The sequence below is a fragment of the Bemisia tabaci genome, chromosome 8 (genome assembly GCF_918797505.1).
Source record: "Bemisia tabaci chromosome 8, PGI_BMITA_v3".
NCBI classification, from domain to species: domain Eukaryota; kingdom Metazoa; phylum Arthropoda; class Insecta; order Hemiptera; family Aleyrodidae; genus Bemisia; species Bemisia tabaci.
This window is the reverse complement of record NC_092800.1, coordinates 20,079,132-20,106,141: the sequence shown is the minus strand read 5'-3', so window position 1 is coordinate 20,106,141 and position 27,010 is coordinate 20,079,132. Positions and strand designations below refer to the sequence as shown.

At 39.5% G+C, this 27,010-nt stretch overlaps 1 protein-coding gene across 1 annotated transcript; it reads left to right on the top strand.

The window, feature by feature from the left end:
- The first annotated feature begins 10,082 nt into the window (after positions 1 to 10,082).
- On the top strand, positions 10,083 to 26,757 carry LOC109044454 (neuropeptide CCHamide-2). The gene is made up of 4 exons (XM_019062177.2): positions 10,083 to 10,259; positions 14,497 to 14,605; positions 23,349 to 23,650; positions 26,593 to 26,757. The coding sequence occupies exons 2-4, from the start codon at positions 14,515 to 14,517 to the stop codon at positions 26,650 to 26,652; spliced, it is 453 nt and encodes a 150-aa protein (XP_018917722.1). The 5' UTR covers positions 10,083 to 10,259; positions 14,497 to 14,514; the 3' UTR covers positions 26,653 to 26,757.
- Positions 26,758 to 27,010: the final 253 nt, after the last annotated feature.

Here is a 27,010-nt window from a genome sequence, read left to right as displayed (position 1 = left end):
TTTCAACGAAACCAGTGGTTAAGTAGCCCTATCTACCTATCACAAAAATTTACGAAGAATTATTTGCTTAAATTGAATATCTGAATAGCATCAATAACTTGACGGTGCTGGCTCTCCAGCCCTTTCGAGAAAGATTCGATGGTCGAACGATAGATTGGATTACATTTTGCGATAAGGAACCACTGTCTCTGGCTCTCCCATAAAAGCACATTTCTGCATAGGGAAACCAATGACATTTACGTTGTTCCTAAAATGGGCCAGAAATGGTGGCTCCTCATTGCAAGATATAATCTGATTGATTCACGAGATTCACCCGAGACGTTTTTCAGAGTTAATTCAAAATGTACTCGGATCACATTTTGTTTACAAATACCTGACGCCTGATGTACTACTGCATGGTGTGATGCTCAGAACTTTTTACGGAATGAAATAAAATTCAGGAACCATCAATTAAGTAATCAACTATCAAATCGTTCTTTATAATGCTGTTCACTTTAATTAAAGGGGATCTTTAGCATTTGCGCAATGCATTCTGGGTGCGATTGATATACTGCAGGTTTTAAAGTTTAGGTAGATTATTCTGGGAAAATAAAAATTTCGGTCTGAAGATAAATAACTGTGAAATGTTCATGCAGGAAAGCAACTTCTGAAGTCTTGAAACAAAATCAAAAGTACTGTTTCTGCTTTCTGATTACCGTCGATATCGCTACATTGAAATTGGTTGCGAAATGGAGACAGTACTTTTGACTTTATTTAAGAGATTGGAGGATGATTTTCGGCGCTAAATTCTTTGAAATTCCGATTTTCCCTCGATCATCTATCAAACTATTGCCGGAATCACAGACTGAATTTGGCATCTGAATATGGAAGACAACAGTCATCGCTCAATGGCTGAAATTTCGCAAATTCGAGTTATTTACATCCACATATGTATCAAATCTATTCAAATAGTTCAGACACACCCGACATTATCCGGTGGTCGCTAAGACTCGTACGCGGAAAATTCAGGCATCGGACTAATGACTTCCACATTCAAGCCACATTCAGATCCCACATTCAGCGCGGGATTCCGATGAACGGTTAAAATTTGAGATTATTGATTGTATGCAGAATTCACTACGCAAAATCTACATATCCACCTCAATTTTGCGGTGCAAAAAAAATATCGCAAAATCGCGGAGTAAATACTTCAACTTCCATTTATATTATCACTATATACTTCTCATAAACTCACTATTCCACGTCATTCTCTCATCTCAATTCCATCTTACCTATAACTCTATAATTAATAAATAATATTTTTTTATATTAATCTTACATTAACTTAATATCACATCTCTTTATACCTTCTTCCTCATCTATATACTCCTCCACCTACTTAACCTTACCCCATCCCACACATCCCCCCTCTAACCCATTCCCCATTACCCATCCTCCATTTCCCTCACCTTCCTCTCTCTCATCCTATCATCAATTCACCACTCCCTACATCCCAACTCTATAATCCACCAAACCAACCAAACCAACCAACAAAAAAACTTAAATAAAATACTAAAAAAACCATTTCAAATCATTCCCAAATCTACCCCAATCTCCAAAACCACCACCCCAACAACCACCCAACAACAAAAATAAAATTAACTCCTTAATTTTTCATCACATACATATACACACATCCAACCTACCATTACCCCCACCCACCAACCAATCCCCCCCCCATATACAAATCTTCATCATAAATTGTTAAATTAATATTATAACATCGGTATTTCTAAAAGCCTTACTAGTTGGCAAGGCTTTTTATTCCTTAAATGATTTTTTTAATAATATTTAACTGTAATTTACTATACCTTTTATTTTATTTTGTAAAATTTTGTAATATTCTTAATGCTCCCCTGTGTTCTTACGTACCTATATTACATTAATGTGTAATATTTAGGGGGGGTGAGTTGACAAGTATTATAGCCACAACGTGTGGCATTTATGTACATAAATTATAAATAAATAAATAAATAAATTATCTGGAAAATTTGAAGAAAAATATCCATAAGTCTGTCAGGAAAGTTGTGTTTTATCTGAGGAAACTTGGCAACGCCTGAAAGTTCATACGGCGCTTTTCCTCCGCAAGGCAGTACGATCCAAACGTAGACTTCTCGCCTGTCCTTTCCAACTTTGCATGTTTAATACTTTCTGTATATTCGCATGTTTTTCATGCAGGGACAACGAGAGACCCTCTATTACTATCTTGGTCATGGTGGAAGCTTTAACCTTCGGGACGCCAACATTCAACTGTTAACTTACCTACTTGGTGCATGTTGAACAACGTGTTGAGTCTTCCGTTTTGCAAAAAACCGAAGTTTAGTAAACTTGCTTCGCTTATCACGTGAACCGAAGCTCATTGTCCACCGAATATACGTAAGTTAACAGCCGTAAAAAGGATGATATGACTGTTCCTGCATTGTAATGGGTCAGTTGCGCTGGTCCTAGAATCGCGTTTTAATGCTTGATTCTTGTAGATGATCTCAAAATAATTAACTCTGTCCAAACAGCAACTTCCTACGTTCAATATTAACCGAGACATCTCGCTTTGAAAAAATCGGTTTATGACGTCACCCATCACGGTAGTGACACTCTTGGTTCCTTCCACCTTGCTTTCACCAGTCAGGGAAACACTTATTTGCTCTATTACTCAACGTGTTACTCGGATGAGAGCAAGGTGGAAAACACCAACGGTGTCATTACCGGGGTAGATGACGTCATAGACTGAATGTTTCAAAACGCGATATCGATTAATATCGAACATAGAAACGTCTCGCCATTTACTTGAGGAGTATAAAATTCATAGATTTTTTGAACACCATTATAAAAAAATTGCCTACATATTTATGATCGTTACTTGGGAATTTTGTGCAGAGGACAAAACCTCTCTTCAGGCTTTTGTATTGGTCCGTGTCAGGGGGTAAACTTTAATTTTTTAAAAAGTTGTTGCTGGAATTATCGAAGCTAATACTACTAAAAATTCGCGCGGAATACAATTAAATCTATGCTTTTCAAGAAGAGTCCGTGAGTATTATTAGTGTTACATTGATACATAGTTGTACTCAAGCACTTCTAAGAGAGTCGTACGACTGAACTTAGAAAGCTTAGTCCACCATGAATTCATAATTATGGAAGGCTGAGATGGTGACGTTGGACAAGACAAGGTGTGCTTTTTGCGCGCCTTCCGATTGAAGGCGCTCTAAGTTACTAAGTCAGTGACTCTTCTGCTGTTAAGACTCATTCGCAGAGAGATTATACACGTCCACTGCAGTGGTGCAAACCTTTGTTTCTTACTCTTCAATTTCCAAACCAAGGTGGAAGAAACCATGGTATGCACTAATGCGGCGGATAACAGCATACGCTGTTTTTTGATGAGCGATGTATCCATTAATACAGGGTCTGGAAATTCGCGGTTTGAGTAGAATTCATTATTTTATTCTTATCTGTAAGCTGAATTAATCAAAACACGATTCTACGGCTAAACGATTCGACCCGTTCTCAATTCGAAACGCATCTTTTCAATGAAAAACTGAATTGTAAAGTTGAACTTTGCAACGTTGTGATCAATGTATAGGTGTAGTGGATCACTTAATCCAAAACAGACTCGCTCAGAGTTTATGAGTTTGCATTACATGTCTTGGTCCGGTCTTAGCACACTGAGAATTTGAAGAGGGCGAGGGCTGATGCCGGTTGAAGCGAGACTGCTGGAGTTAGATGATAACTTGAGAGTGAGGGTTGAGGGTACATTGGGGGAGTACTGAGATGGGGAGGGAGGGGAGCAAGGTTGCGTCTTCAACTTGAGCTCCAAACTCATTGCTCCACAACTTTGTCAAGCACTCGGTCGCTGGAACGCTGATTAGATCAAAGGCGCGGCGCGAGATCCAGGTCTCAAATCCACATATCGCGGAAGTCTCACGAAATTTTCACGGGGATATTTCAGAGTTCAAAGTGAAGACGGGGCAAATGCATTATCCGTACGAGGATAGGTATAAAGGATGGCTGGAGTTGGAGAAAATAATGAGATGTCGACTTTCGACCGTAAGTTATTCCTTGGGAAATGTCGAATCGCATTGAAGCTCATTGAGAAAGGCTCGAATGTATGATTGGATTTGATTGTAACTTTCTGTATAAATTTCTACGTGATGATAATGCTTTGTGGAAGCTGCAAGGAATCGGAATCAAGAATTGATTAATTAACTAATTTCTGCGGAAGTATAAGTATTGGCGGATCCAGCAAATTGGCAACATTGTTTTTTTATCCATTTAAACCTAAGGAAATTTGTCGATTTCCGAAAGGGCCAGGTGCTCCGACAAGAATCGATTATTTAACAAAGGTTTAAATGGAGAAAATCCGGTACTGCCAAACTGCTAGGATCCGCCTATGAGTATAAGAAAAACGCATGATTTGTTTTCTGGAGAAGGATGTCGTATTTACCTTCGCGGAAACTTTATAATTTTTATCAGATGGGATTTATGTTTCATTATAAAAATAATGTGTGTGCTAATTTTTAACGCAAAACTCAAGTTATTGCAAGTCATTACACACTCACGATAAACAAAACACGATTTCATCCGGCAGATAACTTTCGTTGCTACCGGTTGCGTCGATCGTCTTTATACATTTATTGATGCAATTCAATGGTTCCAGGTGAGACCATGGAAAAAGTTAAATAAGACTGAAAAACTTTCATGGCCTCCGATTGAAAAAAAATTGAATCACAGTCAATCGCAAATATTTGCTTATAATGGTGATTTTCGACAATCGTGTCGTGGGGTTCAGCGTGTGGAGTTGTTTAGCATCCCCGACAATTTTACGGCGCAGTAGTTTTTGCTGCGTAACGTGATACATCAATGTCGATAAGCTAAGTTCAAGAACCTATCTTTAAACAGCACACGAGCTCTTGACCCTTAATGTACTACGTATAAGATCGCTCCAAGTTCATCACTACTACTTGTGAGATAATTTTCGGTTAAAGAAACCTCTGATTCCAGCAAATTTATGGTGTATCCAATTTTTAATCTCGGACGATGACTTTTTTGCACTCAGTTTAATAGGTTTTTATTCACAAGGGTCTCAAATTTTAAAAAAGCAGGTATCGACGAAATGCGACGGTGGGGTGAGTGTCTGCACTCTCAGAGAGTGCATGGGTGACACTTTCAATGGGGCACTGCAAAAAGTCAAAGCCCACAAATAATTTGTGGCATTCCGTACATAAAGTTTTAATTATTTTACACACTAAACATTATGGAAATTTTTTTTATAATTCCTCTCTTTATTGTACCTTTATGTGACCTGGTTTTTCTCTGTTAAAAACCAATTCCACCGACTTTTACTGAGATCTCCATTTTTGTCGTCATTGCAAATCCCGCGAAATTTACAACAGAACAATTAAATTCAGTCCATTTTTTCAATTTTCGCCCGAAGTGCCATTACATATAGACTTTAGAGAATTCGGCTCATGTACGTCACAAACGGTAAAAAAAAAGGTTACACAGTTTAAGTGTGTTTCGTAATCTTTGATCAACTCATTCTCGAGTCCTCCGTTTTGCAAACAAACGAAGTTTGGTCAAATTGTTCGGCTTATCACGTGAACCGAAGCTCATTTTCCACCTATCCACAGCTGTAAAAAGGATGATATGACTGCATGTTGCTGCCTCATAATAATTGTCCACGAGGAAGCGGAAGGGTTGAATCCTCAAAAACAAAAGCTTTAACCTGTCGCCAATAGGTTAGTGGAGGGTCTCTTGTTGTCTTTCAATTATAATCTTTGCAATCGATAAAAACCTGGTTCACCTTTTATGTTGTGACATTATGGGGGCCATAAATACAGGAACTACTAGAAATGGATTTCTCAAGTCTTAGTTCTTAATGCAAAGGACTCTACTTCCACCGAGTTCTCAATTTTTTTCATCATTGAAAATTTATCGTAAACCTCGCGAAAATTTAAAAAAACGGGCAACAGTGAAAGGCGACAGCGGAGAGGGTGTCTGTGTGAGTGACACTTTTTTAATGGGGTACTCAGGCGAGGGGAGGGGGTCGGGCAGGGGGAGGGGGGCGAATGAGGAGACGCGGTTATGTGGATAAGCCTCTGCGGGCCAATTATAATGAGGACGAGGACTGGCGGGGGAGGGAGCCGCACGCACACTGTTGCCATACAGCACGCTTTTTAAAAATATCCGTATAAAATATGGACATTTAATCGAACAACTTGACAACCCCGCGCACGTATCCCACATCCCACCTGTTTGCAGTGTGCACGCTTTCCGGGGGCCGCTTTCCCGGGCGAGAGCCGGGGACGAAGTCGCGCGCGAGGCGTCTAATTCGCCGCCCCTCTGACGTAAGAGCGTATCTCGACGTCCACGTGAGCCCTGTTCCACGTATACATCCGTGCTTTCTGGGGCTCATGCGGGGACCGGGATGCGCCCTTACGCCGGAGGAGCGTCTAATTGAAGCCTGGGTATTTGCGTCTAATCTCTTGTTTATTCAACTCGCAATAACAACTCCGCAAGGACGATTTAGAGCTCGCCAACTCCGCCGCCGACCGGGGGGGGGGGGGGGAGGAGGCGGAAAAATTGAGATCGCGACGAAAGTCCATGAGAAGCTCCGGAAAAGTCGCTCTTGCGCCTCGGAAAGTTGTCTTGCGGTTCCTATATTACACATCTGTTTTGGCAGTCCCGAAAAGATTTTTTTTTTCTTCCTGGGTGATTGTCGCATTAGGTGGTTTTACAATTTCCAAGGAAACACCCAGATCCGTTGAAACATTTGCCTAACAACAAAACTGCACGAGGAAAATTTGGAAGAGCTTGGTGATTCTAGAAAAACTATTATTGAATGACACATTTCCTGTGTTCACTGGAAAAAAAAAACACATTCGATCTAGAGACCAGGCTCTTGAACACATTAACAAGAAAAAATACTCTTGTTCAATCAGATTTTTGCTTAAATCAAAAGGAAATCCGCTCAAATTAAGAGGCTTGGTTCTTGATTAAAGCAAAAATCCGATTGAGTCAAGAGTATTTTTTCTTGTCGATGTTTTTAAGAGTCTAGACTCAAGATCCAATGTGTTTTTTTCCAGAGTTGTTTGGCTTACTTGAGTTTTTTCTTCGGGAAGAAGAGAAGACGAGTTGGCACTATATCTGCTGAACTATGCATATGTTAAACCAAAAGGTCCGTACAAAATATGAGGAGCACGGTAAATAAGATAGGGTCTGTGCAATGGGACGGGCCTTGTATTCCAGGAGAATATTTTCTTTAACTTTTTCAAATGCACAAAGGAGGAGAACCTGGAAATTTTGGAGCAAATTTGTCCCAGAAGAATATTTTCTCTAACTTTTTCAAATGCACACAGGAGGAGAACCAGGAAATTTTGGAGCAAATTTGACCCTGAAAGATCAAAAATTGCAGAGGATATGAGCCCTGAAATTCCAAGACAAGAATACTTAGGTTATAGGAAACCGTGGTTTCGAATTCTGCATACAGTTAAGGAGAATTTCTCCTGGAAAAGAAAGTTCGTATTCACAGATTTAGCCACAGATGCATTTAGGATAAAAAAAGATATCATTATTGAGCTCTAATGTGGGAATCAATGAGTGTTCAATGACGTCATCAACAGGAGGTGTTCCGATGCCGTATCAACAAGTCATTTTATTCAGTCATCACCGGGTGTTACGATGACGTCGTCGACGGGCAAACTTGATTGAAATGGGATTTCAAAGATGAAAGGGATGTCCAAAGACATAAAGGCGGAGAGCTAGGAGAAGAAAATGAAGCCACCTCTCCTATTGGTTAGAGCAGCAGAAAAACTAATACTTTATCTGAGATTCCTGTAAGATTCCTCCTTGTTACCAAGCCAAAATAGCTGTATTATAAAAATTCAAAAGCCCAATTTTATTTATTTGTTCGTTTTAGGCAAATAAAACGAGATTAGAAGAAGAAATGTGGAAAAATCAAGAGGACAAATTCAAATCAAGTTTCGTTTTCCGCGCATGGATTTACAGCAACTTCATGTGAGATCCCTGTAAGATTCCTGCTTGTTACCAAGCCAAAATAGGTTTATTATAAAAATTCAAAATCCCAAATTTATTTATCTGTTCGTTTTAGGCATTTAAACTGAGATTCGAAGTAGAAATATGGAAAAATGAAGAGGATAAGTTCAAATCAAATCGTTTCCCGCGCATGGATTCACATCGCCAGAATGGCTTCACTTCTTTCCCGTGCTTTTAGATACAAGCACTCCGTCTTTATGTCTTTGGGATGTAACGCACTTATTTAGAGAAATCGCTCAAAATTTTTTAGAGGGATCAAGTAAATGTCTGAGGAGAAACAGGCACTTCAGCTGGATGTCGCGCTCGGAAGTTGAGAGAGAAAACGCACGGCAGACCAGGAAGGAAGATTGACCCGCATCTTACAAAGTATGTGTATTGGAACTCTTCAATGTAGAGCTCTCTTCATAAAATCTTTCTTGTGAGGCAACAGGAAAACCCAAAAGCAGCCTGAACTTTGTAGTCTGTTTATTTCGATAAAACCCTTACGGCGAGGAAGAAAAGGTGAGAAAGGGGGCGTCGATAAAGAGTCAAGTGGTTGCTTGTGTCAACATACTTGAGATATGAACTTCAATTACGCTGATTTGCAGCGAAAGCGTTTAGTTTGCTTACCTCACGCTACTCCGAGGAAGTTAAAACTGACAGAAAAAAATCACGCAATCACGCATTCGCCCCTGAATTGAACCTATTTATGTAATAATAAAAACAAATTAAATGAAAAAAAAAAACTCATATGCATTAGATTTGTGTGTCATGCAATTATTTTTGATTTTATTTTATTCATTTGCAAAAGTTTTTTCTCTCTTTTTACTATAGAAACGTCTAACTGACTGAAATCAACAGCTTGAGATCAAAACGTGTCCGACAAATAATAATTCAAATAAACCTGATGCATATTCCAGAGAGAGTTCAATTATAGTTTCATTTTGGAAAAAGTGAAGTCAAAATTTCAGATCCCCAAATACAAATCGACACTATTCACTCTTTTACATGAGCGTTTCATGAAATAAACTAGCTTCTGCTGAATACAACATTATTAGAATACTACAGTATTCTAATAGCGAATCAAGTATGATTTGTGAAGAGAATAAGACTCGGATTTTAGAAAATCAGAAATTGAATCAGAGTGGCAATATTAGATATGATTTTGCTTAGAAAAGTTTGGTCGTTTCACTGTATTTAGATTGCTAAATCTGGGAGATGAGCAAGCGTTACAAAGGCCGCTCAAACTTCGAGTTCCTGGATATCAAAAAACAATAGAGATATACTTGAAACATCAAAATTGAACCAAAAGACGAAAAATAAAAAATCTCAATCTTAGTGATTACCTGAAAAGATATTAACCTCAAAAAATAATATCATCTACACATTTTTATTCATGAAAAAGAATCTTACTATTTTATTATTACTACCCATCTAGTGGCGCACTTAAGCAAAGTTCACATCAAAATATAGGGGCATTTAAGAATCAGCAACATTTCTTGGCTTAAAGAACAGAAAAAGCAGAATTGATTTGGAGGGGTACGGTTATGAAGGATAAGTGCATTCTTCCTTCGCCTTCAGTTTTGAATGAGGGCCAAAAAATCCTCCTTGCTGCGACTGTCCGAGGATTCGGATTTTCAATTGTTTACAAATCCATCTTTGCAATAAATTATGTTAAATTTTATCTGAGGATTTTGACGCTATCTCTTTTTTTCATGCGTCTCTATGTTCGATAAAAAAATTCCCTATAATTACAAAATCATTTGTCCTTTTTTTAAGACGCTCATATGAACCTCTGTAACATTCCTTCTTTTTTTAGATTTGGGTTGGATCGAGGAACACATAGCAAAGTCTTCTCATTTAAATGCGACTTTTCAAAATATTGTGTTGTATAAAATAAAAAGGTTCCTAAAATGTTTGGGGAAAGAGGTGTTTCCTTGCGCAAATGCAGGAAACGCCACAGAACTCAGCTCTCTGCTCGTCGTTTTGCTTCGATTTGAATTCCTCGCCGACTCTTGAGTTTTGCACCTCCTATCATCGATTATTTTCCCATTATCTTCAAAGAGTTTGCGTTGTGCATACATAATGCTGGTATAAGAACGCTGGAAATTCTGCTTCAGCCCTTAATTAGTAACGCATGTTCTCTCCGAATTCACGAGAAAAGTGGTTCACAACCAGAGTTTGCCTCTCCTCAAGTGAGTTCAGTTCTTAGTTTTTTGTACAGTTTTTCAAACTATCTTGTGTTTTTTGTTGCGTAGTGCTTTGATTCATACTTTGTCTAGGCCCATTTATTTCATACTAACTCAACAGGATCAAAAAGGATTTTTTAACCTTCTCCACACAACATCAACGGATTTCATGTAATTTTAGAATAATTTTTGAGAACGCAAGCTATGGTTCGTTCCGAAATGGACCACTGGACAAGGTACAAAGTTAAGCATTCTGACACATGTTTTCTGACCAGTATTTCACATAGAACACGATTTGCGCTACAAAAATCACAGAAATTAACTCCTAACTAAGATATTCAAAGTTTCTTGACGCGTGATTTTAAACCTCCCGCTCATGAAAGCACGAAAGTCTACGTGAGTCGAATCGCGCACTCAACTTTACCATGGCAATCCCTGCAATATGACAATCGAGCAACCTCAATCTCGCTTTGACTAAGCTATAGCAAATTGTTTGCACTTTGAATGATAAAGGTTAGAAAAACAACAATGCTCGATTGAGAAGCCTGCCAAAAATGTCGTGAGGCGCGATTTGACTCACGCAGAGAAGTGCGTTTCTTGCGACCGGGTTTTGTTTTCAAAATTCCCTTAACCAATGTAAAATAAACACTTTAATATCTTACAATTGAATCAGTGAGAACGAAAACACACCAACTCGAACAAATGAAAATAATGAAGACAGACACGACACTGCACAGTAGGTGAAAAATTTAGTCCAATAACAAGACTTTTGGTGCCGAAAGACAAGTACTTGAGGACACGTTAAAGGTCCGAGTTGGAAAAAATGCACTAACTTCATACCCTTTATAAAAATTGAATGTCTTTAATGAAAACTGAACATTTTCGAGTTACCGAGTTGGTGTGTTTTCGAACTCACTGATTCAATTAGTTAGGAAGTGATTTCAGTAATTTTCGATGCAAGAATTGTGTTCTACGTGAAATTCTAATGGAGAAACATGGTTCAGAATACTCAAATTCGTACCATGTCTAGTGGTCCATTCCACATCCAATTCATCACGCTTGGAATAAAACTCATGCTCTCAGAGACCACAGCACTGGCCACTTCTTTCAGACAAAGCATAAAAACGGACGCATACTAGTTTCATTCACAGAGTTGATCCGTCGTTAAAAAGCTCCCGGTGGCAAGAGCACCTCGTTACACACTCGTGCTTAGGGTGCTAATGGACTCTCGGCGGAAACCCAGTCAAATTTTCTCTTGAAACTCGGGCAACCGAAACCGGATGAGCTTTTCGCGAGGTTTCGTAGATTTTTTCACAAACCGGCAACCTCAATGTGAACGTGTCTTAACAGCCACTTACACGGTCTTTTCCTACTTCTTGAAAGTGTCATTAGGCTGACTTTACGCTCTTGGTTTACGTAAAAGGTCTGAGAGCAAGAGGGATGTGCATGCATCGTTACAAACTGCTTTTTACGAGAAACTTTCCCGGACTCTTGTCACGTAGCGTGGCGTGTATACGTGGAAAAAACGATTTGCTTAATATCACTAATGCTTATTTTGTTGAGGCATTTTTTTTACGTTGAAAAAGTGACCATTTAAAATGCGTAGCTATCATGTTATCTTATTGGGGTTTAAGATAAAATATGAAGGTGGAAAATGGTCGTTCTACAATGCTGTTCTTCCAAAATCTGTTCACTACTTGGAACATGATTTTAATTCCTTGGAATAGTTAAGATTTTGAAGTATGAGTATCTTTATCAGTTTAATCAATATACGTTGCTTCTATAATATATTTTTGAAGAGAAGTGGTACATGGGGTTTCAATCTGCTGAATTGTTCGTCAAACACAGGAGTCCGCCCGTATAAAATTAAACCGCTTCCTCAGGTTTTTATCATCGATATTGCCTTGTCATTTTTTCTTTTTCATCCGCGCTTTAAAGAACTTTAAAATCTCATTTCATATTAGTTCAATTATTTCTGAAATCCATTGTAGAAGCAAGGATGCTATTATTTGAAATAAAACTCCCAGTCACGGCTTTTGGAATTATGACTTAAGCGAGTTTATGGCAGTTCAAAATTGATTATATTTGATGAATGGTTTTGAACAGTATTCTTTAAATTATCCAGATTAAATTAGGAGCGAAATTTTCCATAGAGTTCACAACAAAAACATTAGTTTTCCTAGATTTGCATGATTTCTTCGGAAATTTGGCAATGTGTAGACGTAGTTCTACGTACATAGAGTGGCGTTGCATTAAACATCTTATGCAAAAAGGTCATCGAAGAAGAATAAATGTTTCAAACGAGACTCGGTTTGTTACCACGGCAGTTCATGGGAATTATGTGTAAAGCGACGGCAAATAAAAACGCCTTCAATAAAGGGTATAGGCACACCGAGCTCCTAGGAGGTGGAATAGTCGTATCACGCCCCTCGGCACATACTTCTACATTTTGTTTTATAGACCGTGTAGTTTTTTGCTGCCGTGCAAGGGAAAAATGCCGTGTGAGCCTTCAGACATTGCCACATTTCCTTCGATAAAAAATAACTTTAATTGGAAAATTGTGAATATTTCCCTTCAAATTGTTTTGACAATTTTGTTCGCGAAATAATCTGAAATATTTCCAAAGTTCGAAGAGAATATGCGTAACTCTCCTCAAAAATGCAAATTTTACAACAGGGACAACTCTGAAATGTTCATACGACGTTTTTCCTTAGGACGGCGGTTAAGATGATTTTTTGGCAGTTAAAAAATACATTAACTTTAGAACATTGATGTGGATATTTTCTTTAAGTTATCTAGATCAAATTATGAGTAAAATTTTCCGTTAAGTTAGCGAAAAAGTCTTCAGTTTTCCAGGAGTACGAACATTTGACAACAAGCGAATGTAGTTTTTACACACTGACATACCACGATGGTAAAGGAATTATGCGTGAAGCGACCGAAAATAAAAACGCCTTCAATGATTTGAATAGGCACATCGAGCTTCAAGGAGATCGAGCAGTGATACCACGCCCAACAGCGCATTTATTCTTCTTGCGTGTCATAAATTGTGTAATTTTGTTGCTGATTTTTTGGCAGTTAAAAAATTAATTACCTTTAGGAGTTCATTTGAATATTTACCCTGAAATCATCTAGATCATATCGAGTGTAAAATTGTGCGTAAAGTTTAAGAAAAAAATATTAGTATTCCGAAAAATGCGGATCACTTTAAATAATCAACCCGCGGTAGAATGAATCGTCAAATTTGGATAATTTGACGCGGTTGCGCAAAAGAAGGCAATCGCCCTTCCCCCAACGGAAAATAAAATATCAACGGTGAAATTACCAGACCACGTTTCTTGGTTTGCGACGCTGTAGACTTCCTGACAGATTTTATTTTTTAAAAGAGAAACCATTTGACGTCAATTCTTGAAAACTTCCGTGTTTTTGCCTCTTTATGAGAAAAAAAAACTCTGTATAAATTTCAAGAAATAAGATTGATTTGTGCTCCTTCAAAAAAATGAAATGGGAGCTGTGATTTTTAGACACCGCAAACGAGATACGTTGTCTGGTAGTTTCACCGTCAGTGATCTGCCTTCCCCCTAAAATTTTAGGAGCCACCGTGGCCGGAAAGCCCAATTTTCAGGAGCCATCTACTATTTTTTGGGAGCCAAATTAAAGTTTTGCATACAGGCCATGACGATGCTGCGAACGGTGCGTTTAGAGAGCGCTTCGTCAATACCGCTGCTTCTCGATTGCGAGTTCAATCTTTCAAATTTTTTAGGCGCCACGATGGCCCAGCCCCCCTCCCATTTTTAGACGCCAATGCCCGATTTTTAGGCGCATTTGGCGCAAGGCGCCCGGGGAAGGCAGAACACTGTTCACCGTCAATGTGCGACGCAAAATTCCAATACGTAATGTATAGCTTTGAACTTGGGAGACATCGATACAAGAAGTTGACCTATATTCAAGGCGCGAGAGAGCCTTATCTCTCGAATCCCGGGCCGAAAAATTCCTGGAGGGCCCCGCGCATTGTTGGGCTGTCTGGAGGGTCGTAATTAGTGATGAGGAATGAGCCGGGGTGTCCGCCCCCGACACCGCTTCCGTATGCAGAATCGGTATCGATGAGTGTTGCGCCGCAGATAGCCGCCCGGCCGATCAATCAATCCCGCTCAACTTTTTCGCCCCGCTCTCGCTTTGTCTTATCTTTATCGAGCTGCGCCTTAATTTAATCCCTCTCTCACGGCGCTGCTCTGCGTTGCAGGTCTTTCGCCCCCGGAAAATGAGAGCTGCTTGCGCCGAGACCCTCTTCACTCTCCTCGGCCTCAATCTCCTGTGCCACGTCTTCAGCGCCGCCGACGCCTCCGCCAAACGTAAGTTTCTCGTTGAGCCTACGTAAATTAAGCCACGTAACTTTGTACGCACGTGAACGTCGCACAATGGATGCAGTCAATGCTGCCGTGATAGCGAGGCAAGCAGAGTCAAAATTTTGAAATCGAGCTTTCTTCAAAATTCGTCTAAAGCCCTGTGTCCACTCGTCAAAATAGCGTCAAAATGGAAGCTCGAGGTGAATCGACAAATACGATCTGTTCGCTATTTTTAATAAAAAAAGAGTTGCGCCGCTCTAATTTGAGTTGAAGCGCTCATCAATCGCATCAAGTCCCGACTTAGAGCCACTTATCGTTGAAATCGATTCACTTTGAGCTTCCAATTTGACGCCATTTTAACGAGTGGAGACAGCGCTAATCGCTTTTAGATGAAATCACCGAAAGTGCGCTAAAACAGCGAAATTCATTTTAATTGTATCAAGACGAGACATATGGGAATCCGTAAGTGCGCAAAAATTACGTAGTTTTGGGCAAGCCAGCAGTAAGTGACAATATTCCCCCAGAGAGCTAATGGAATCAGTGCTTTCAAGCAAAGTACCACCCTCTTCTGCCGGTGTCTAACCTGAGAATATGTTTGTTGCGTGTCCAAAATGCAACCTAGAAAACATGCAGAAGATAGCACTTACGGCTGTCTTGCCTAACGATAACCTAGTATGAAAATGAAAAGTACTTCACTTTTCGTGTGAGCGCCTGAGCGCCTTCACTTTTGTATGATACTGTGCAACACCTCTGTTGTGAAATAGTTGCTTGCAAGCCGTGGCACGCCGTGGCGTGGCGGGCGAGGGCGACCAGCACGACACGCGCATTGGCGCCTACAAACCTAACAGGGATACTTCACGCATTGCGCAATGCGTGAAGTATCCCAGTTAGGTTTGTAGGCGCCAGTGCGCATGTCGCGCTGGCAGCACGCCGCTCCGCTCTGTGTTTGGCTCTGACGTTTGAACTTGCGGAGATAGCGTTTTTTAGCTCATAATTTTGAGTTGTTCGCACACTCCGCCTGGATCATTCTCATTTATGTTGATGAAAAAAAAAAAAATTACAGGAGAATAAACTGTGTTTTGTAAAAATTAAGAAGGTTCGGTGTCAAATTAAATATTTTCCAAAGCACTTTCATTTTTTCTTTTGCTGCTTTTAAGCTGGTTTCGGAATGAAATCGTTTATATTTGCTCATAAATTTTCACATTATTATTGTTTTAGTAACATTGGACGAATTTAATCAGAATAAGCTTGATTACACTCTGGGGTTTTCGCACATTTTACTGTTTTAATAAAAAAGCTATGAAATATTCTGACGTAAAATTCAAATTATCTGGGGAAAATGAATTGAAATTATTAGGATGTCTGTGAGCAGCTTCATGTAAAAAAAAGAAAAAAAAGAAGAAAAATATGTGAAATGCAGTTAGGATCATTTTAGTTAAAGTTTTCGAAAGATCCGTGTTTATTTACCAATTTTCAACTTCTCTGAAGGCCAATCACTTTAGATTTCCCTCCCAAGAAATGAGGAGGAGAAGTTGAAAATCTGAGGTAAGTACTCTGTGTAAGGACACGCGATTATGGCCGTTTCTTTAATCGCGGTAATTCCATGAACCCGTAGCCATAAAAACTGCCCATGATCAGTGATGAGAGTTTCTCATTCTCGCCTCGCTCCCAAAGTAATATGATTTACAGCCTCGCCTCTGAGCTTCTCGCAGCACTTTCTCACTTAAGCGTCGGCCGACGGGAAATTGGACTGACCGTTGAACAAAATGTCGCCGAGGAATCGCCCCATAAATCCGCTAAAATGCCACCATGGCGTTGACAAATTTTTTAGAAATATGCACAATTCGCCTTAAAAAATATGTGTGATTTTACCCCTACTGACAACAGCGTAAGTTGAGCACTATCAAGGAAGACAGAGACGATATGAAATGGGTGAGACAACTAATAGATTGAACAGAGAAAGATGCCTCACTGAAGGTCCTGTCGAAATGTCCAGCAAAGGAGCTTTTTGTTCTTTGTGCTCTCTGAACTTTTGATGTTTGTTCTCGGTCGAACACCCTCTTTTCGTCCTCAATAGTTCAGTGCATTTGTCATGATTAGTTCGTAGGATTTCACGAGATTAAAGGGCGACTTTTGTCTTGGGAAAACTTTTTATTTTCAAGGGTCAAATGATTCGAGAGCGCTTGGACAGCACTAATCAAAATAGGGACTTAGAGCATTGCAACGTTGCAAAAATCTAGGAATAAAACTGTTCAAAAATTAAACTTACATGATCATTTCTTTAGTAACGTTCTCGTTTCGTGGGATATCAGTGACTGTACATAAAATTCCAGAATTTTTGGGATCATAATTAAGCCTTGCAACCTCAGTAAGTAATTTAGTTACATAATGTGTAGTGTTCACGATAACTTTGGTACATGCATCGATGAACTTGATACTATGAAAGGGGAATCTCAAAGCACTCACGGTCATGCAGATTTTTCACAACATTACGGAAAATAATGTGACCAATTTTTCTTACTGAACAGAATTGATAGTGCAGTATCTTTAAGAAAAATTCGCATTTGCCAAAAAAGAGCCGGCGCAATTACAGTGTTTTCAAAATCGTGCGACTTCTTCTTCGCTTTTAAAATTACTTAATATACGTAGGATTTGAAAATTTACACCGTGATTTTCCTTAAAAATTGACAATTTTTTGGTGGGAAGTGAAAACTATTTGCTATTCTTGGAGATTATTAAGATAATTATGAAGAAGCAACATTTTTACAACACTGTTATTGCGCTGGTTCCTTTTTGCTAAATGCGATCCAATTGATGAATACCATTACATTTACGAAAAGGTGAGTGGCCAATAGAGACACGAGGCACCTTGGGGGGGGGGGGGGGTTGCCTGCGAAGCGTCCAAACGGCGCACCTTGTAGTTTTCACTACTAACTTTGTGTGCCTATTTCGGAGGATATTGAGGCGGGCACGTTTCACCACTTTAAAGATGCGTGTAATTAGTACGCATCCTTCATGTACCTCCGCAACTATAACTCCTTTTCTCTAAACACTTATCATAGCAACTCTTAGCCGTCGAATAAATCTCGCTCATTTTGAAAGCGACACCTCGAGCTTCATTGCTTGCGTGGCTTAATACCTGAGCTCTCTGGTCCGCAGGAAACTCACAGGACGGAATCCGAGTGCATCTTTCTTTATTTAGAGCTTCAGACGGGACCATTAATTTTCCGCGAGGATATCATCCAAAGCACACTTTGTGCAAAGCATGAAAGAGAGAGGCGCGCGCGCTCTGCGCTGAACAAGACGCGACTAGATTCGGCTGAAAGGAAGCAATATATGTGGCGACATTCTTTTTAGGGCTCCAGCTTGACTTGACACATTAGTTAAAGGACGTTCTCTCCGACGACGGCCGGGGGATTAGCTGGAGGGCATCCTTGTCCTGCGATGACACCGTCTTCAGTTTAGACGCCCCCTCTGTCACACCCCTATTGCCCCCCTTCTTCTGTCGCACAGGGTCGTATTCGCGGTCGATCCTTAAACAGCTCCTTTCCTCGGTAGGTTCTATATGGTTTACACTGTGATTAAGGGAGAATTGGACCGCGTTCAGCAGAAAGGAAACAAGCCACATCAGCACTTAAAAAAAAATATCGGTGTATTTACCAAGAAAAGGGTAAAATTACCGAGAATTCAGGGTTCTATTTGATCCCAGTTTTTTCTTGGTAAAATTACCGTTTGTGGAATTGGTAATTTTACAGAGAAATCTCCGTAAAATTATTGACTTTTTCGGTAATTTTACTGATCCCCGGTAAGAACGCAAATATTTTTTTATCAACTGTGGTAGAATTACCGAGATAAAATGGCAAGGTTACCGGGAATTGATTACCAATAAAAGTGGTATTCTCACCTGAAAAAAAAAACAGTAAAAATACCGGTTTTTAGGTAAGCTTACCTGTCTGTTTTGGTAAAATTACCAATAATTGGTAAAAAAGTGAGATGGTAAAGGTACCAGCGGACCTTGGTAAAAACGCCGACAATTTTTTTTCAGTGTACATATGGTTTACACTGTGATTAAGGGCGATAATTGGACCGCGTTCAGCAGAAAGGAAACAAGCCACATCAGTTATTGCCAAATTTAATTTGGTGATTAAATTTTTACAAGACAGCGTTTGCGGATACCTTTGAAATTTTTTAGGAATTTGCTTCGTACTAAGCAAAAAATTTACTGAAATTTGAACAAAACTCCGCACAACCGTTTCCATATAAAATATTAAACTGTCCAATTAAAGAGCCTCGCCAAAAAGTGGTGTTTTTTAGCCCCTTTTTTTATACCCGAGTTGGTCAACCGGACAGTGCTCAAATGAAGGCCTATGGTAAGGCAAACTTCCATGCAAAGTTTCAACTTGAAGTGACCCCTCGTTTAGGCTGTACAGCGTTGCCAATTTTTAATTTTTATGCGCGATACTCAAGGAATACTGGATTCATCATGGTTGAACAGACTAGTATACCCGAGTTGGTCAACGAGACAAGGCCTAAACGAAAGCTTATGGTAAGGCAAACTTCCAGGAAAAGTTTCACTTTGAAGTGAAACCTTGTTTAGGCTGTACAGCGTTGCCAATTTTCCAGTTTTATGCGCTATACTCAAGGAATACTGGATTCATCATGGTTGAACAGACTAGTATACCCGAGTTGGTCAACGAGACAAGGCTCAAACGAAAGCTTATGGTAAGGCAAACTTCCAGGAAAAGTTCCAACTTGAAGTGAAACCTCGTTTAGGCTGTACAGCGTTGCCAATTTTTCATTTTTATGCGCTATACTCAAGGAATACTGGATTCATCATGGTTGAACGGACTAGTATACCCGAGTTGGTCAACGAGACAAGGCTCAAACGAAAGCTTATGGTAAGGCAAACTTCCAGGAAAAGTTTCACTTTGAAGTGAAACCTCGTTCAGGCTGTACAGCGTCAAAAATCTCGAAAAAACCCTAATTTTATGTTAAAAAATTAATAATAAATTGGCAACACTGCTTCGGAAAGTTCACGATTGCCTTTAGTTGCGCTTCTATTCAATCTCAGGGTAGTATTCAGCTCGTAGACCGATGCACTAGTCTGTTTAATTATGATGCACTCGACTATTAGTCCCGAATTCCTTGATTTTAGCACATAAAAATGGAAAATTGGCGACGCTGTACAGCCTAAACGAGGTTTCACTTCAAATTGAAACTTTGCATGGAAGTTTGCCTTATCATAAGGTTTCGTTTGAGCCTTGTCTCGTTGACCAACTCGGGTATACTAGTCCGTTCAACCATGATGAATCCAGTATTCCTTGAGTATAGCGCATAAAAATGAAAAATTGGCAACGCTGTACAGCCTAAACGAGGTTTCACTTCAAATTGAAACTTTGCATGGACGTTTGCCTTATCATAAGGTTTCGTTTGAGCCTTGTCTCGTTGACCAACTCGGGTATACTAGTCTGTTCAACCATGATGAATCCAGTATTCCTTGAGTATCGCGCATAAAAATGGAAAATTGGCAACGCTGTACAGCCTAAACCAGGGGTCACTTCAAGTTGAAACTTTTCCTGGAAGTTTGCCTTACCATAAGCTTTCGTTTAGGCCTTGTTCCGTTGACCAACTCGGGTGTACTAGTCTACTTATGCACCGAACTAATAGTCCAATATCCTTGATTTTGGCACATGAAACTGGAAAATTGGCAACGCTGTACAGCCTAAACGAGGGGTCACTTCAAGTTGAAACTTTGCATGGAAGTTTGCCTTACCATAGGCCTTCATTTGAGCACCGTCCGATTGACCAACTCGGGTATAAAAAACAAGTTGGATTTTGCAATCGCTAGCGATAGCAATATTCGTCATGGGAACGTTAGCTTCTGGGATATGAAAATGTTAAGGTACAGTTCGTTTGTAGTATCTTCTGAATTGAAAGGGCTATGTAATTTTGTGTTGACATCTCTTTTTTAACATTTTTAATTATTTTCTTTGCATACAAGAAAGCTGTTATGTACCAATTATTTATTTTCGTTGGATTATATATGGTTTTCGGAAGTTAACGCATTTAAGTTTCAGGTTCGCTTTTTCGGCGTAAAGTATACATAAGGTGTCCCAAAAGCACCGGGACTTGTTCTGTAACTTCGAAAGTAAGATAGATACAGACATGATCTTGATCTCATTTTAAAGATCAACTCAATACCTATCGATTAAAACCAAGATCAGCTCAATCGGATAAAAATTGACCGAGTTATGGCAATTTGAAATCAGCGAGGAAAGTTTACGCCTACGGTTTTTAAGGAAGATTCTTCATCGCCGTAAATCGAAAAGTCGGCCGATAAAGTGATGCTTATTGTGTTTTTTTTATTTTCGAGGTGTCATTTATCAACATTTTGTACCATCAAACACAACAGTTGACAGTGCGTATTATTGCAAAGTACTAAAGGAGTTGAGAATGCACATTTCCCGGAAACGGTCGGACTTGAAAGCTTCGTGGATACTCCATCAAGACAATGCGCGGCCTCACACATCGAGCTTAACACGTAAATTTATGAGTAAAAATGGAGTTGAAACAATCCCTCATCCCCCTTATAGCCCTGACTTGGCTCCATGTGATTTTTGGATGTTTCCTACACTTAAAAAGGAGCTTCGTGGACGAAGATTCGAATCGAAGACCGAAATCCAGAATGCAATTCAAAACTTTTTCAACGCCATCCCAGAGGAAGAATTCAGGAAAACAATGTTGGATAAGTGGCAAGAGCGCATGAAAAAGTGCATCCGGTTTGATGGACGGTACTTTGAAAAGCAAAAGGAAGTTATGGAAGATTCGGAGGAAAGTGGATACGAATATTAACTTTTTGAATCCTGGTAAGCGAAAAATCTTCCTAAAAACCGTAGGGGTAAACTTTCCTCACTAATTTCAAATTGTCATAACTCGGTCAATTTTTATTCGATTGAGCTGATCTTGGTTTTAATCGATAGGTATTGAGTTGATCTTTAAAATGAGACCAAAATCATGTCTGTATCTATCTTACTTTTGAAGTTACAGAACCAGTCCCGGTACTTTTGGGACACCCTACGCATGATATTTTTACTCTACACATATGCCGGAATACGCATCATAAGGGACCTATGTGCTTCCTAAGTTGCCAAGTATTAATTATTGTTTGATGATTGGTCTAAAACATTCAATACAACCAGTAAAAATTAACTGTCCCCTGCGAGATTTGAACCCCCGCTCGCACAAAAAGTGACATTTACCCGACGTCAGAATGGTGTCTCTGCTGACTGAGCCATCTCGCCGTATGAGAGCAACGGGAGAAAATAGAACAGTTAAGTGATCTCGGACGCTGAGCGGGGCTTCACAAAAGACGACCTTGAGATTTCGGCAGTTCGGCCACTGGCGTCATAAGAGACATCGGATTAAAGCGCATTACTCTGTGAGACATTGATTACCTATGCTGTCATATGTCACAAGGTTCATCTCAGTATGGATTTGCGATCGCGGCAGTAAGCTGAGGCAATATTTCTGTATTCATGGATTAAATCCATCAATCGAGTTCTGATTTTGGCTCATATATCCGTAGCGGGTCCTCCAGAGCAATTTTCCACCTTGTACGATGGTTATTATTTCTTTATATCTATGTTTAAAATTTGAGGTGGGATAATGGCGGCTTCTCAAGAACACCGAGGTAGGCGATCTTTTGCACCAACGAACAGAAAACTGATGGCGAAAAATAACCAATCAGAACCTCCCAAAAAAAAGAATTTGCCTAAAAACGGAACTTCGTGGTTCTGCGCAGATTTACCAGTCAGACACGACATCTTAAGGTGGAAAAAAACTCGCTGAAAGCGAATTTTAGCAATCAACACAACTTGACGTAGAGACATGATTGGCTAAAAAACACAACGGTTTTTGATACATCGGAAAATCAACCAAAAATCGGAGACTGGGCGAAACGCTCAAGGTCGCAGAGGTATAGGGAATCCCATAGCGAAAGCAACGGAACGATTCTAATATCATGGGGAACTCCGTTCCCATGACAAAAAGGGGCTAAACTTGGCGAGGCTCTTTGGCAATAGCTGTCGTGGCTTGGTTCAGTTCGACTTGGTGCGATCCAATTGGAGGAGCTTCGAAAAATGCATTATGAAATAGACAATTTGTGCGAACTTTGAGTAGAATGTGGTATACTGCAACTCTACATAAATGGATCTTATCAAGGAATTATAATGATTTGCCAAAGCAAAAAAGTACAAAATAAGGAGGGAAAAATTACTGTGATTTTGAAAAATGTAAAGGATGGTACGAACCTACCTTAAATTTTACGTAGGTATATCACAAAATATTTTAATTCGTATTTTTTAATTTTTGCAGAGGCGAATCATTGAAATTCCATGTGAGGATCCGTTTACAGAGTTAATACGTAATTTTCCTCGTAAGCAAAATAGTCTATTTCATGATGCATTGTTCAAGGTTTCTTTAAATATCCCTTAATCATCAGTGTAAACTGTATGAAATCTCATCATAGCACCAATCAAGCACCTGTGACCAGCGCAACTGAGGCATTGATTGACAAACTAGTACGAAAACTTTTCAGACTTGTGTCTAATGTAACTTAATTGTGTACTTAAATGTGTCTTAAATGTAACTTAAATACTTATATGTTTTAATGTATACTTAAATGTGTCTTAAATGTAACTTAAGTGTGTCTTTTGTAACTTAATGTTAATGTGAATTTGATTCATTGCAGGGGGATGCTCGGCGTTCGGGCATAGCTGTTTCGGAGGCCACGGGAAGCGATTCGACCCCGAGGCCATGGAAGTCGGCGCGGGGGCCGCAGCGGCCATGGCCGATATCCTCGACGACCAGACGACCAGGGACAGAGACAGGGACCGGAACAACCGGGATCAGGACCTGGGACTCTTGGCCAGCATCGCCGCTCCCAGGGATCTCGCCACCGCGTCTGGCAATTCTCAGAACATTCTCAAGGCCTTAATGGACTGCCAGGCCATCAAGCAGATGTGTGTGACGCAGGCTATTGGAGTTTCGAAGGTGAGACTGGATGGGTATCGTAAATGAATGCTGTCGTGCTATATACACTGAAAAAAAATTCTCGGCGTTTTTACCAGGTCCGTTGGTACCTTTACCATCTCACTTTTTTTACCAATTTTTGGTAATTTTACCAAGACAGACTGGTAAGCTTACCTTAAAACCGGTATTTTTACCGTTTTTTTCAGGTAAGAATACAACTTTTATTGGTAATCAATTCCCGGTAACTTTGCCATTTTATCTCGGTAATGGACCACTAGACAGGGTACGAATTTTAGCACTCTAATACATATTTCTGAACCAAAATTTCGCGTAGAATACGATTCGCGCAACAAAAGTTTTTGAAACCAACTCTTAGCGAAGATATTAACGTTTTTATTTCACATCAGTTACGAGGAATTTGAACTGGCCGCTCACAAGAAACTCAAAGCTCTACGTGAGTCAAATCGCGCACTACAATGGTTTCAGCAAGCTTCTCAATCGAGCAATGTTCATTTCCCACCATGTGTTGTTCAAACTATAAGCAATTTGCTATAGCTGAGCCAAAGCGTCAGGACTGAGGTTGCCAGATTTATATATCGCTGAGTTGTTGATGATAACGTTAAGCGTGCGATGTGAATCACGTAGAGCATTGAGTTTTCATGAGCGGGTGGTTTCAATTCACGCATCGAGAATCATTGAATATCTTCGTAAGGAGTTAATTTCGGTAATTTTCGTTGTGCGTATCGTGTTCTACGTGAAATTTTGGTGAAGAAACATGTATCAGAATGCTGAAATTCGTACCTTGTCTAGTGGTCCATTCTACCACAGTCGATGGAAAATATTGGCGTTTTTACCAAGGTCCAGTGAAGTTACCGAGAAAGTTCAAAAATTTTACCGAGATTTCTCGGTAAAATTACCAATTTCATAAACGGTAATTTTACCAAGTAAAAACTGGGATCATATAGAACCCTAAATTCTTGGTAATTTTACCCTTTTCTTAGTAAATACACAGAGATTTTTTTTCAGTGTAAGGAAGAACGCCGCACGGTGTATCGAGTCAATATGAGAGGTCGGACAAAATTTGGAAACTTCAAACGCTTATAACTCCGATTATACAAAACTTTGAGGTTCTAAAAGTGGAGCCTTTGGTTTTCTCGTGAATTTTTCTTTTAGGAGCACCCCTTAAAATTTAAAATGTGACGAAACAAACATCAAAATTTGCAGTTTTAGTCAACATTTCATATCCGACCTCTTTGACAGACTCGATCCACTGTGGGGGCGTAACTCTATTTCAAAGGTACAAAATTGACTTCCAACAATTTCATTCTTCACAAGAAAATGACCATGCAAATTCTGTCAAAAGTTTTACTAGGTTTTGCGTGTAATTAGGGGAACAATCATTGAAATTTTCGGGAAGAAACGCTCGATAGTTTTTTGGTAAAACTGCGATTTGCTAGTAGGAATTTCGCAATGTCGAAACTTAGTTACGTTTTTCTGTCTGGAGAACGACGGCTGAAGTGAAGCTCACGACCTCATCACTCACAGCGAAAAGCGCGACGGCGAAAGTTGTCTTTTAATGTGGAGTCGTTTAAGTTTCGCTTTTATTTAAGTCAATACAAACATAATTTCCGCCCTTGGAGCGTCTCCTTCGGGGAAGTCATAAATTTAAAATCCCGAGACCGGAAACGGAAAGGGTAACAATTTACGGAAGGGGATGACACTCGAGACGAGAGGTGGAAATGCCCGCACAGAAATCTGCGCCATCATTGAAGAAGCGGACGTAAATTTATTCAGACTTGCGGTAAAAGTTGAAAGTTCTTTTTGAATTGAATCGTTTTCAGTCGCACAGTAGGAGTAGACGGAACCACACTTTTTTTTAAGAATGGGGCAGTACTCTGCTCTGCTAAGGAAAAACGCCGTATGAGCCCTCAGACGTTGCCAAATTTCCTCCTGTAAAAATAGAATTTCCTGAGAAAATAGTGATTATTTGTTTTCAAAATTTTCACACAATTTTGTACGTAATTTAATCTAAAATATCTGAGAGTTTGAAGGAAAAATAAGCATAACTTTCCTAAAAAAAAAAAATTAAGGTTTTGTTCGGGAAAATTTGGCAACTCTCGAATGTTCAAACGGCGTTTTCCCTTAGCATGGCAGTACTGCCGTGATAGCAAAGAGAGCAGTAGGTGTCAAATTTTCAAAATCGAGTTTCCTTCAAAATTCTTCTAATCTCTTTTACATGAAATTACTGAAATGCTAATACTGCAAAATTCATCTTAATTTTATAAAAACGACACATGAGAATGCCGCAAGTATGCAAAAAATGGCGTAGTTTCAGACAAAACAGCAGAGAGTGACATTATTCCTCCAGAAGGCCAATGGAATCAGTGCTTTCAAGTAAAGTACCGCCCTCTTCTGCCGACTTCTAACCTGAAAATGTATTTGTTGTGTGTCCAAAACGCAACCACGAAAGGATGCAGAAGATAGCACTTACGGCTGTCTAGCCCAACACTGGCCTAACATGAAAATGAAAAATACCCTTTTTACGTAATTGAAATAAAATTGGTCGTTTTTTAATCATCGAAACGATTTCTAGGAGACTAGAAATGCCCACTTTTGGTATGAATGGTGGAGTATCGCACGAAACTGAAGGCGCTTTCAACTGGCTTCGACTGGGCTCCTTAAGCTTTCCTTCATAATTTTTCTGTTGAAAATTTTACGTGGGAAATGATCCTTAAAACGGGAATATGGAAATCATTTCTTCAAGAGGATATAATACTGAATAATAAACATTAATTAAATGTAAAAAGTACGAGTTACGTCACCCATGCGATCCTGTTCCGTTTGATCAGTATAAGGAGTACAAAGTACACATTATTAATTCGGCTAAGGTTCATTCAAACCGCAATACACATTTTTTAAGGATTATTGATGCAATTTTGTGTTTGTGTTTGGACTTTTTCTAGATCAAGCGACCATCTGACACATCGAGTTACAATACGGAATTCAGTGACAACTATCATTGATGATCAACTTCGTCAAGACGATACAGTAGCAGCCGAGCGGTGTAAAAACTGTTGTTTTGTTTGCGGTCTAGCAATTGTTGTAAATAAACCCTGCCATTTCAAAAAGCCTCGTTAATTCTTACCAACACACCCGTTTTAAATTGGTCTAAGATTTGTGGATAAACGAAATTCCGGATGTTACGGATTTATTGAGAAAAAAAATGTCCCTTTTCATTTATTTTTTAGTTTCACAGGGTGATTCGAAAGTCCCGCACCAACGCTATAAATGCTAGGTTTCTTGCCTTTTTCGAGGTTGGTTCCTTTTGAAATTTTGGGGGCTTCAAAAAGGCGTTTCCTTTGACTCGATTTCGATTTTTCT

Coding starts and splice junctions, on each gene's coding strand:
- LOC109044454 (XM_019062177.2), top strand. CDS start 14,515: ATGAGAGCTGCTTGCGCCGAGACCCTCTTCACTCTCCTCGGCCTCAAT. Junction 14,606..23,348: donor CGCCGACGCCTCCGCCAAAC/GTAAGTTTCTCG, acceptor GATTCATTGCAG/GGGGATGCTCGGCGTTCGGG. Junction 23,651..26,592: donor AGGCTATTGGAGTTTCGAAG/GTGAGACTGGAT, acceptor GACTTTTTCTAG/ATCAAGCGACCATCTGACAC.